The sequence below is a fragment of the Phragmites australis genome, chromosome 10, assembly GCF_958298935.1.
Source record: "Phragmites australis chromosome 10, lpPhrAust1.1, whole genome shotgun sequence".
Taxonomy (NCBI): Eukaryota; Viridiplantae; Streptophyta; class Magnoliopsida; order Poales; family Poaceae; genus Phragmites; species Phragmites australis.
Window position 1 is genome coordinate 33,815,862 of NC_084930.1, and position 13,591 is coordinate 33,829,452.

The 13,591-nt window shown below is 42.2% G+C and overlaps 1 protein-coding gene across 1 annotated transcript; it reads right to left on the reverse strand.

Annotated features, from left to right (window-relative positions):
- Window positions 1-7,458: 7,458 nt before the first annotated feature.
- On the reverse strand, window positions 7,459-8,022 carry LOC133931358 (uncharacterized). Its single transcript, XM_062378225.1, has one exon. It carries the CDS (start codon window positions 7,891-7,893, stop codon window positions 7,645-7,647), a length of 249 nt encoding a protein of 82 aa, XP_062234209.1. The 5' UTR covers window positions 7,894-8,022; the 3' UTR covers window positions 7,459-7,644.
- Window positions 8,023-13,591: the final 5,569 nt, after the last annotated feature.

The following is a 13,591-nucleotide window of genomic DNA, read 5'->3' on the forward strand; positions in this document are numbered from 1 at the left end:
AGCCATCACTCTTTTCTGGTTGTATGAAAGTGTTTCGCCGTATGGATTTTCTTTCAACAAACCTCCATACTCATGTTTGTCTCGTCTTATGATGGAACTATGGGGTCTGGTTTTAGTGATTCTCTTTTGCTTTCGGTCTAGATTGTTACTAGGGGTGTCTCTTATGGTCTGTTCTGCCTTTCGGTATTGTTTGGCGTTGGGTTTTATCCTGTCCTGGTATTCCTAACTATGAACTCCCGTATCCGTACTGGTTGTTCCGTATTTGGTTAATGAAAATGGGAATCTCCACATTAAAAAACTCCATTATGAAAAATTCGTTACAACACGCGGGCACTCAAAACAACAGCAAGCACATGGCAAGTCCTTATACAGACATACAACCATACACTAGGTCTTCCAGAGAATTCTTTGCAGTTTGCACATCACAGAAGGGCCCAGTCACTGGTAGCAGTAAACGATTAAAGCAGGGTAGGTGACAATAGCCTACTCCAAGTTACTCCTACAGATCGACGTAAAGAAACGAGGCACGTCTCGAATCAGTCGATCGATCAATGGCTCCCTCGGTGCATGACGACGGTCTCGAAGCAGTTCAGGCCGTCGAGCGCCGGCGCGTACTCAGCCCGCCGCTGCGGCGACCGCGACCTGGCTTCCTTGGCTTCCACGGCCGCGGGACGGGGTGCCGCGGTGAACCTCACGCCGGTGGTCACCGACATGCCGTAGGCATCCTCCAGCGGCGCCTCGCAGAAGATCAGCGCCGTCAAAAAACCCTGCAGCGCCATCGTTCGAACTGCTGCTGCAGGCTCGCTCGGCGGCTATGGCGGTATGGCCTTGCTTGCTCGTGCTCGTCGATCGAGTTGAAGCGGAAAACGACTCAGGAATCGATCGGGGTCTGTGCGTTTGGATTGGCACGCCCCTGTGCTGATTTTATAGAGGTAGGGTCGGCACGGCCGTCTGCTGAGCGCTGACGCGAAGGCGATTCGGAGACGGAGTCCGGATGGCACACGCGGTGAGGAAACGGAAGCAGCATGGACACCGGGCTAATCTGCAGCTTTGACCGATGTGACGTGGCGTGACGTGTTATCATGTTTCTTGTTGGAGGCCCGGAGCGGAGCTTTGTTTATTTTTATATTTCGAAAATAAAAAAAGCGCAAAACTGCTAATCATGTCGCCCCTGTGTTGCATTGCTCTTTTCATTCAAAACAATATTAAAATTTCATGAAAAATAATTAAAAAATTGGTTGGGTAGAGGATACTACGATATAACGGTAAAAAATTAGCTAAAAATATGATTTATAGAATAAAAAATAAAAAAGACAAATTTCATTATACACAGATAAATTTGTCTTTTTGTTTCTCACAAATTTATCTTTTTTTATTATTATACAGATCATATTTTTATGTGCTTTTTTTTACAGTCATATAATAGCATACTCTACAACATTTTTTTTCAGATTTTTAGAAATATTTTTAAATCATTTTGAATTTTAAGAGTAATGGAATATATTGTTTTTTATTTTTTAATATGTCGTCCGGAAGAGAGATATGTTAACGGACCACTAGTTTTGCAATTATTTTTATTTTTGAAATATAAAAATAAAAAAATCCCCAGAGCGTCGGTTGGCGGTTGCCAGCTTGATGGGCCTGCGATCGGTTCTGTACAATACCGGAGTATTTTTATTTTATTGCTCGCAACACTCGTGTTCCAAATTTTGCTGGTAAACAGCTTTACCTGTGGATGTCGGTAAAAAAATTGCACAAAAAAATTATGATATGGTAAACAATTTGTCACAATTTCATCTTGTTATGGGTAACTTCTGCTCGCTTACCGACAGTCCAAGCATGTTTAAACAACATAAAAGTCCGGTTGAAGTTCGTATAATTGATCTGACATTTTATGTTTCAAAATCGCCGTGATGTAGTGTTTTTAGATGATATTTTCTTTTAGACTTTTTTCTTTAGATGATCTCCGGGTTGTAATTAAACTTAAAAGTTGCTTCATTTTGTATGTTTCCTGTTGAGATTCACCAAATTTGAATTGAAAGTAAAAGGAGGCAAGGATTTCAGGAAGAGGAAAGAGGGGCTTCAGATTTGGTGCTATGGTGGGTGACCTGTCGTTTAGATGCCCCCAAACAGACAGTAAACGGGGAAACTTAAGGGAAAACACAAATAATTTATTAGAGAAAATAAATAAAAGGCAAGACCGAGCAGTCTACTGTCGATGTAAAAAATAGTGTGTCTCTTATTCTTTGGATCTACATTAGCAAAGATCCGCTGGAAGTAGATATTATCAAAAGCTAACTTCGACACGTACGTATGGCAGGGCTTGCGTGACTAGTCCTCTGATCACAGAAGTAAACCCCACAAACAGTCATTGGTGGTTGTGGGATAATTATTTACCTAACTAGTCTAATCTCATTTAATGTTACCCACTTAAGTATTTTTCTTCCCTAGATACCTCTTTTCGACAGGTGAAGTTGTGGCCGATGCAGTGGTGCAGTGGCCCGTCCTGTAGCAATTAATGCTACAGGATGACCTTACAAGTGGGGGTGATGGTCTCACAAGTGGGTGTGACGACGTGCGGCTAATGGACAGGACGCGTAAGACGACCAGGAAGATCGAGCATGCCCACTCTTCGTAATGATGGCCGCGTAGTAGAGATTTTTGGCATGAATGAGACTGTTATAGTCCTAGTATATATTGTTTGTATATATGTCTCTTCTCCTACTATGTAAAGGATGGATGATCAGGTTTGTAAAGGATGAAACTCTTTCTATAACTAAATAGATCCCCATCATTAGAAAATACACAAGATATAGTGTTGTTATTCCACGGGAGGCATGCATCTGGATAACCCTTTGTGATCTTGAGTTCATCACACACATTCGTAGGAAACGTTGATCACGCTCCTGTCGATCGGTATATCTCGGACACATTATCAGAGATTAACCCTCGATAGTCCACGAACAAATAAATTTCATGTATCTTACCACCAACTTTGAAAATCAACGCATTACTTAGTTATGCGACCATTCCCCAAACAAAACATACTCAGGCTCAATATTTTAATAATAGATGTACATAGCTAAAAAAATTATTCTATGACCTAGATACATTACAAGTTTGGGCCACCGGGAGGTAGGGGTGAAAGCGAAACATATAGGGTGTGATTGGTTGTTCGCACGGGGGTAACCTGGCTTGACAGATACGTATAATCTTCAAGAGAAACGTGTTTGGTTGCCCGCATGTATTGTTCCAGCCTGGTTGAGCTGATGCAATTGTACACATGCAGCTTGACCCGACGGATATAGATCCTGCATCCGCTCATGCAGGCGGGCTCACTTGTCAATGTCACAAAATCATTTACATGCGGTAGAAACTTGATTTTGTTTTTAAATATATGTCATTTTAGGTTTTTTGGTGGTGTTTTACTAGAGTGCATATATTAAAGGTTATTGTAAAGGAGAGCTTCAATTCAATGAGTGTGGTTGATTGATGGCTTATGTTCTATTAATTGAATGTGGGAGAAATCGAGAGAGTTAAACATGTTAGGTATAAAATACTTTATTGCAATCTTCTTCTATGTACTGAAGATTAAAATGATATCTAAAAGAGAGCGGATGTAGTATAGAAGAGTATGAATATTCTGTTGGGTCAGAATACAACCATACAACGATATCTTCCAGAGAATTCTTTGCAGTTTGCACATCACACAAGGGGCCTAGTCACTGGTCATAGTTCACGCGTAGATTTAGAAGACAATAGTTTTGCTTCCTGCTCAATTCAACTTGAACTTTTCGTACATGGAGGCCGGAGTACTTATGTTTCTCGCCTTCTCACTCGAGAATTCGAGCCATGTGAATTATGAAAGGTAAGGATCTGTTCGGCAGGGATCCGGATCCATATTTCAGCTGCAGATCCACAAATCTAGATTGGAGCAAATCCAGAAGTGGAGATGCAGATTTCAGTGAGGGTGTTTGGTAGCAGGTTGGCTCTAGTTTGGATCTCATTACAAAATGTATCCATAGAAATTATACTTGAATACGAAGTGGTCTTATCGGATGCGACTTGAGAAGTAAATTTGTTATACCTTTCCAGGATGGTTGGAGCATAGTTTGGATCTCGATCAGAATTATCCAAGTTCAAATCCTCACTCCCATGCTCACGAATGAAGTTGTGAAGCATCATAGCAGCAGCAACAATCATTTTTTACTTCTGGATTGGATAGATTGGCATCTTGAATAGAATTTGCCACTTCATCTTCAATACTCCAAATGATCTCTCGATTACATTATGCACAGATGAGTGAACTCGATTGAATTTTTCCTTTGAGCTACTTGGTTCCAAACCTCTATGAAACTCAGGTAAATGATACAGTTCATCCTTGTATGGGGCTAGGTACCCCGGGTGATTAAGATAGCCTGCATCGACAACATAGTACTCGCCTAAATGATTGAACACAAGTTATTTGTTGCCATATAGTATTTACTTGTCTAAGACAATTTGGATTCACATAGATAAGAGTGTGATACCTAGTGGGGGGTGTGGGAAGACATTTTGATCAACTTGAATTTAATGGAAAAGCACACTTGTGTCATGCATGGATCCCGGTTGACCCGTAGCCACATATGTGAAGTGCATGTCGAAGTCACATACCGCAATAACGTTTTGAGTTTCTGTTCCAGATCTTCCAATATACTTCACTTGCTCATCCGGTGGAAGAGATACACGTATGTGAGTCCTATAAAGAGCACAAATGCAATCCTTGAAGTGAGGATAAGCACTTCAGCCATCTCTAATCCTCTTATGAACAGTTGAGAAGTTAGGGTCTTTAGGTCTTAGATAATATTCCGCCATTGCAAACACACAGTCAAGTACCTGATCAAACTTTGTACTAACAGTTTCATCCAAATGTTTGAACCGGTTTTGTGTACTCCTATTCGACTAACATCCACCCAATGTGTATAGAAACACAGCAAGCATCTCATAGTACTCATGTGTACAGATGGTGTCAGTCCATACCTAGCCACCAATATGCCATGAAGATCCATGAAGATGTGGTTGTTCATACGAAGCATATTATGACATTCTCCAGGAGTGTTGAGTGTTTCTTGTAGCCAACCCATCCCACTAAGGTTTGTTGTCCCTGGTGCTGTTTTATTAAGATACATGTCACAATATATTTGTGCAACTATAGCACTACTTTGATAAAGATGAAAGAATTTATCAGTCTCATCATTAGAGTCATCAGAATCATCACTATTATTATCTGATATTTGTACATGAAACACAAATGCATATGAGTCAGCAAAATGGACAACAAGCACTATTTTTATTAATAGAATTAACATGAGAGTCACATGAATATAACACAAGGAGGTTCTCGAATACAAAGTGTGATAACAAACAATAATCGTCTTACAATACATCACATGAATGATTTTACAATACATCAAATGACAGTACAACATTAGTTACCATACTCTTCTTGATACTTCCACCGAAGCCACTGAAACCTTAGCTCAGGAGTGGGCAAGGTAATGAACATCTCCCTATGCTCACTTTTCACAAATAAACTGGTGGCTATGTAATGCTCATTTGAATCATAGTTTGCATCACAAGCAACCACAAGGTCTATCACTTATGTGATAGTGGTTGTTCCTACTTTACTAGTAGCGACAGAAGTGGCAGAATCAACTATGCTTTATATTGCTTGTTTAATGACCAATGCTGAACTTATCTTCGGCTTCTTGCCCTTGTCAGGAACAGCAGGAGCTGCTCTCTTGCCATTTGCATTGGCAGAGAAACCTCCTGAACATCATCCTCATTCCTCTCACCACCCTCTTGTTCCTGTCCATCAATATTGTTTGCGCTAATACCTTCGGTAGGTTGTGTCCCTATTGGACACCAATGGTCTACGCCATCAACGTTGATGTCACGAAACATTTGTGTTACAAGATCTTCATTCTGGAACGTTCTCTTGTTAATGGCCAAGAACCTAGAATCTTCTGTCGCATACAAAAATAAGTTACTACCATCACATGACAAGACAAAAAAAAAACAAATGATTGATATCACTTACTTTTCTCATCTTTTTCCACCATTCTATATCCATATTGATGGTACCTTTCTATGTATCCCAACCCTTTCCGACCTGTCTCAAAAGCAACTTGTTCCAAACTTTAAATTGCTCTCTTAACTTTTCCCACTTGTTTTTTATTTGACCTCTTTGTATCGCTAGGCATGTCCATTCTTTAAACCTTTTTTTTCAACCGAAGCATAGCCTACACTATTCAAGTGGGTGTGTGGTCGATTACCAATGTTCACTTGTTCGACGAACAACTCACAAATAATCCTGATATTCTCATCATGCTAATCAATCTACAAAAATATCCGTAACAAAATATCACTGACAGTCCAATTTCTAAAGTCATCATGTAGTGTATAGGAAGCACAAATCAAAGCATAATGCAAACACAATCATCACAAATTTAACTAGAGGCATGGTTCAGTCATATATGTTCAGAGGAAACAAATTTAACTTGAAGAAAAAACTAATTTGACCCATCGACCTAGTAGCATTTTACTTAAGTGTATAGAACGATCAATACATGGTTCAGTCGTAATGTCAAGTGCTATACCCACCTCATGCAAAAAAGGGGAAAATCAAATGCCAAGGGAACAAATTTGGTGGCCAATGAATTTTTTACCTCAACCACATGCAGCATGATGGTTGGAAGAGGGAGGACCCGAGTCACGGTCATCAAAATCATTGAAGCAGGGCCGGATTTGTTGGAGGAGTCCGTTGATGTCGAGCTCAGGTCTGGTGAACCGTGGCACCGCATGTCCAAAGGCGATCAAGGGGGACAGCGAGCTCAGGTTCGGCCATAAACGGGGATGGAGGGGGATGACGAGCTCAGGTTCGGCCACAGATGGGGATGGAGGGGGACAATGAGCTTTGATCTGGCCACGGATGGGGAAGGAAATCCACCTAGGGTTTGAGAGAGAGAGAGAGAGAGAGCCATGGGATGTGAGCGAGACGAGAGGGAGAGTGACTCAGGGACTTAGGGGCCGAGTGCAGTCACATTGGGGGTTATATCTAGTGGCAAAAGCGAGTAATTTTGTCCAAACTTTATAAGCTGGTTTGTTTACTAAGCTTTGGATACAATTTTGGAGCGTTGTTTTTGCATCGATCTAGAAAAATGAACTTCGATGGCCAGCGATCTATAGGTCAGTCTGATAAAAAACTTGGAGCTATCCTGTTTGGCAGGACTTCATCTAGATCTAACGTGTATTTTAGATCAGAGCCCCGATAAACAAGCCATAAATAGAAGAAGATTTAACACAGGGCCCACTAAGAATCTCTTAGACAAGCGCATACGCACAAATTGATATTTTAGGCAAGTAAAGCGAGAGAGACAGAGAGGAATCTTAGATGGAACACCGTCGAAGAACACTGCATTATGCATTTGAATTCTTTTTTGATTCATGAAGTTTCCTTATCGAACAGGCAGTAAACGATTATGCTAATTATACTAATAAGAAAGCAGTAAACGATTAAAGCAGGGTAGGTGACAATAGCCTACTCCAAGTTAATCCTACAGATCGACGTAAAGAAACGAGGCACGTCTCGAATCAGTCGATCGATCAATGGCTCCCTCGGTGCATGACGACGGTCTCGAAGCAGTTCAGGCCGTCGAGCGCCGGCGCGTACTCTGGCCGCCGCTGCGGCGACCGCGACTTGGCTTCCTTGGCTTCCACGGCCGCGAGCTTCGACACGTCCACGGGACGGGGTGCCGCGGTGAACCTCACGCCGGTGGTCACCGACATGCCGTAGGCATCCTCCAGCGGCGCCTCGCAGAAGACCAGCGCCGTCAAAAACCCCTCCAGCGCCATCGTTCGAACTGCTGCTGCAGGCTCGCTCGGCGGCTATGGCGGTATGGCCTTGCTTGCTCGTGCTCGTCGATCGAGTTGAAGCGGAGAACGACTCAGGAATCGATCGGGGTCTGTGCGTTTGGATTGGCACGCCCCTGTGCTGATTTTATAGAGGCAGGGTCGGCACGGCCGTGTGCTGAGCGCTGACGCGAAGGCGAGACGGAGACGGAGTCCGGATGGCACACGCGGCGAGGAAACGGAAGCAGCATGGACACCGGGCTAATCTGCAGCTCTAACCGACGTGACGTGGCGTGTTGATCATGTTTCCCTGTTGGAGGCCCGGAGCGGAGCTTTGTTTATTTTTACATTTCGAAAATAAAAAAAATCGTGAAACTGCTAATCATGTCGCTCCTGTGTTGCATTTCTCTTTTCATTCGAAACAATATTAAAATGTCATAAAAAATAATTTAAAAATTGGTTGTGTAGAGGATACTAAGATATAACTGTCAAAAAAAATAGCCAAAAATATGATTTGTACAATGAAAAATAAAAAAGACAAATTTCATTATACACAGATAAATTTGTCTTTTTTGTTTCTCACAAATTTGTCTTTTTTTCTTATTATACAGATCATATTTTTATGTGAATTTTTTTGACAGCCATATAATAGCATACTCCACAACATAAATTTTTTTCAAGTTTTTATGAATATTTTAATATCATTTTGAATTTTAAGAGTAATAGTACATTTTATTTTTATTTTTTAACATGTCGTCCGGAAGAGGGATATGTTAACGGACCACTAGTTTTGCAATTATTTTTATTTTCAAAATATAAAAATAAAAAATCCCCGGAGCGCCGGTTGGCGGTTGCCAGCTTGATGGGCCTGCGATCGGTTCTGTACAATACCGGAGTATTTTTATTTTATTTTATTGCTGGCAACACTCGTGTTTCAAATTTTGCTGGTAAACAGCTTTACCTGTGGATGTCGGTAAAAAATTTGCACAAACAAATTATGATCTGGTAAACAATTTGTCACAATTTCATCTAGTTATGGGTAACTTCTGCTCGCTTACCGACAGTCCAAGCATGTTTAAACAACATAATAAGTCCGATTGAAGTTCGTATAATTGATCTGACATTTTCTGTTTCAAAATCGCTGTGATGTAGTGTTTTTAGATGATATTTTTCTTTTAGACTTTTTTCTTTAGATGATCTCCGGGTTGTAATTAAACTTAAAAGTTGCTTCATTTTGTATGTTTCCTGTTGAGTTTCACCAAATTTGAATTGAAAGTAAAGGAGGGAAGGATTTCAAGAAGAGGAAAGAGGGGCTTCAGATTTGGTGCTATGGTGGGTGACTTGTGGATTAGATGCCCCCAAACCGACAGTAAACGGGGAAACCTAAGGGAAAACACAAATAGTTTACTAGAGAAAATAAATAAAAGGTAAGACGAGTAGTTGCTGTCGATGTAAAGAATAGAATGTTTCCTATTATTTGGGCCCATATTAGCAAAGATCCGCTGTCAGTAGATATTATAAAAATTGACTCCGGCATGCACGTGTGGCAGAGCTTGCGCGACTAGTCCCCTGACCGCAGAAGAAAACCCCACAACTAGTCCTTTTTTTTTATTGTGGGACATATATTTACCTAACTAGTCTAATCTCATTTAATGCTACCCACTCAAGTGTTTTTCTTCTCGAGACACCTCTTTTCGATGGGCAAAGTCGTGGCCGACACAGTAGTGCAGTGGCCCATCCCGTAGCAATTAATGCTACAGGACGACCATACAGGCAAAGATGATGGTCTCGCAAGTGGACGTGACTACGTGCGGCTGATGGACAGGACACGCAAGACGATCAGGCAGATCGAGCATGCCCACACTCTGTAATGATGACCGCGTAGTAAGAGTTTTTAGTAGGAATGGGACTGTCATAGTTCTGACATATACTATTTGTATATACGTCTTTTCTCCTACTATATAAAGGAGGGATGATCAGGTTTGTAAAGAACGAAACTCTTTCTATAACTAAGTAAATCCCCAGCATTAGAAAATACACAAAACGTAGGGTTGCTATCTCACGTGAGGCCTGAACCTGGATAACCCTTTATGATCTTGAGTTCATTACACACACTCGTAGGAAATATTGATCACACTCCCGTCGATCGATATATCCCAAACACATTCAGAGATTAACCCTCAATAGTCCACAAATAAATAAACTTCATGGTACCACCAACTCTGAAAATCAAAGCATAACTCAATTATGCAACCATTCCCTAAACAGCCAACATTTTAATAATAGATGTATATAGCTATAAAAAATTGTTCGATGACCTAGATACATTACAAGTTTGGGCCACCGGGAGGTAGGGGTGAAAGAGAAACATATAGGGTGTGATTGGTTGTTTGCACGAGGGTAATCTGGCCCAACGGATGCGTATAATTTCAGAGAGAAACCCGTTTGGTTGACTGCATATATTGTTCCAGCCTGGTTGACCTGATGTAATTGTATGCCCGCAGCTTGACCTGACGGATGCAGAGCCTGCACCTGTTCATGCAGACGGGCTCACTTATCAATGTCACAAAATCATTTGCATGCGGGTAACCAATCACAGTCTCTACTCTTACATCCATTCATGTTATCTCATATTCGGTCAACCAAACAGAATCTCAACTCAGCTTGTCCAGATAGATACCGCTAACCAAACACTCTTCTTCACAATAAATATGACTCCACTTAGCATGCTTCTCCTCAGCTTGCATATATGGTCCATACGGGTTAAACCCATACAAACAACCAATCACACCCATAGTTTTCGATTTGATCCATGCAAATACGAATATGAATACGGGTACGATAAACCTTTTTTTATAAATGCATACAGATACGGATGCAGATATAGATAGTTCCATATAGATATGAATATAGGTATGGTATTACAAGAATTTGGCGGATACGGATTATCCAATTTTTAGATCAGATTAACTGTGTTTTACGGGGTCTATGCTTCCGGCCCAGACCAATACTATCTATGGAATAGAGTATGCATTCTATCGGTCTATGCAATGCAATATTTTGAATTATGCTACTAGTTATTGCCTGCTATATTATGCCCATTTGATAAAATCTATAATATTTCTTTGTGCTAGTGTGCATGTGTCGGTGTATTCAGAACCAGGGGTCCCTAAGTCCCGAGACCCGGCCGGCCATCCGCCACATGTCACCACCCTGCAAGGTAGGAAGACGCTAAGTCCCGGGAGAAGGTGTTTGGGGCCGCCGCCTCTGGTTCCCGAGCACCCTAGTTCCCCGATGATCCGCAGATGCTCGGGAGAGAGTGCTCGGGGCTGCACGCGCCAGCCCCCGAGGACTCGGTTCCCCGAAGGTCCCACCGAAGTGCTCGGGAGAGAGTGCTCGGGGCTGCACGTGGCAGCCCCCGAGGACTCGGTTCCCCGAAGGTCCCACCGAAGTGCTCGGGAGAGAGTGCTCGGGGCTGCACGTGGCGGCCCCCGAGGACTCGGTGCCCCGAAGGTCCCACCGAAGTGCTCGGGAGAGAGTGCTCGGGGCTGCACGTGGCGGCCCCCGAGGACTCGGTGCCCCGAAGGTTCGCGCAAGATCATTCGACGACCCGAAGGGTCCCGTCGTCAGGGTGTCATCCAGTCAAAGGCCCAATGCCGCATTTAATAGGCACGCGCGGCCTGACATCCTGACATCCTGACATTCTCAGCTGCCCACGCCCCAGTGTCAGACCCTGCCATGTACTGGCAGGGGAGGAGGCGTGGGTCCATTAAATGCACGGGTCCCGTCCCGTTTCATCCGGGTGCCTCGGGATAACGTTGCCAGGATCAAAGCGCTCCGTCAGCCACCTCGCCCTGTCAGAAGGACAAGACGGGGTGGGCGCACCGGGCACCTCTGAGGCTGCCCGGTGGGCCCCTTTTATGGCGCCCAGAGGCTTCCGCGGCGGCTGGTGGTCGAATGCGCGCCGCATTTCTCCACCGCCCCTGTCACTTCGCTAAGATGAAATGATTACGCCTTTTTCTCCGTGGCACCTTGGCATTCGCGTCCCCTCTTTCCCATTCAGGATATGTTGAGGTCGACGCGCCTATAAAAGAAAAGGATGGAGAACACTAAAGAGAGAGAGCAACAGCCCCCGACCACAAGACGACCAAGAGACCAGACAACCAACAATCTCCGACGAACCAGGCCAAAGATAGATCGACAGACACTCGAACCAACTCAAGTTAAGCTAGAACATAAGAGCCTCAAGCACTTTGTAAATAGTTCTCCCCTTAGAACCAGATACCTCCTTGAAGAATCCCCTTCAAGGATAAATATAGCGCTCATACAGGAGTAGGGTGTTACGCCTCCGTGCGGCCCGAACCTGTCTAAAACCCGGCGTACCCACTTTTCCTTGCATTAGGGTGATCGTCTCCCACTAGCCATCGCATTTATTTCCGTTCCCGCTTATTTCCCACACAAGCTTTTCCAGGATCATCCCCCCGGCCGAATATCTAAAAAGGGGTCTCTCGGGATCCCTGCGACAGGAGTTCACTCTCCGACAGCATGCCTCTTGCTTGTGTAGAAGGAATAGAAATAGATATTCATTTATTTTTCTTGTAACTGAACCCTATGATATATATATATATATATATATATATATATATATATATATATATATATATATATATATATATATATATATATATATATATATATTGTTTTATATCTATTTGCCTAGATGCTAGATCTGTTTGGATTCCTTTAGGCTTTCATCACTTCATGAAAAAGTGGTGGCGAACTGATGACAATATTCTAAGTGAGATTTTAGGTATGCATGTAAATCTGCATACTTACGAAAGTTTATCCACGTGAAGATTATAGATGGCTTTGGAACGAAGACAAAACCCATAGTCTTAGGACTAGCAGGTATGATTGCTATCATACTACTTGTTGCTTTGCACGACCGTGTGTGCAAGTAATATCTGACTATTTTAGTTGTCCAACTCCAACTTCGGAACAATCTGTTTTCAAATTCGTATCTGCAATATTCGTTTATGTCTCTGACTCCGACAAAAAATAGATACGTATATGGTAAGAGCATTATCCATTCAAATAAAATATGTTTTCACCTTACTAGGAGTCAATTGGGCTTCATGATGGTAGAGTGCGGTGGTGAGAAAATATACTAGCTCTGCTCTCAAATAGATGTTGTTTTAGAAACTTAATTTTGTTCTCAAATAGATGTTTTTTTAGGTTTTTAAGGTGGTGTTTTACTAGAGTGCACATATTAAAACTATTAGAAAGCGAAGTTTCAATTCAATGAGTGTGGTAGATTGATAACTTATGTGCCATTAATTGAATGTGGAAGTTAAATATGTTATGTATGAAATAATTTATTGTAACTTTGTTCTATGTGCCGAAGATTAAAACGACATCTAAAAGAGAGCGGAGTTAATATAGAAAAGTATGAACATTCTGTTAAGTCAGAAGACAACATATAATTATTAATTTTTTACAACTATTAATATTAACAACTATTACCTATGATATACAATCAAAAAAAAATTTTAAAAAATAGGCGTACATCTGTATCCCAAGGTGTGCCTACCGCTGAACATACTCGATGTCTCATAACACAACACCCAAGATGTCAAGAACAGAGCACGCCGACTTGCCGAGCATGTCAATGTGAGCGACGGCCCCGAAGTAGTAAAGCCCA

What these genes read in the sequence shown, in the direction of transcription:
- LOC133931358 (XM_062378225.1), bottom strand. Translation starts at nt 7,893, where the DNA reads ATGGCGCTGGAGGGGTTTTTGACGGCGCTGGTCTTCTGCGAGGCGCCG.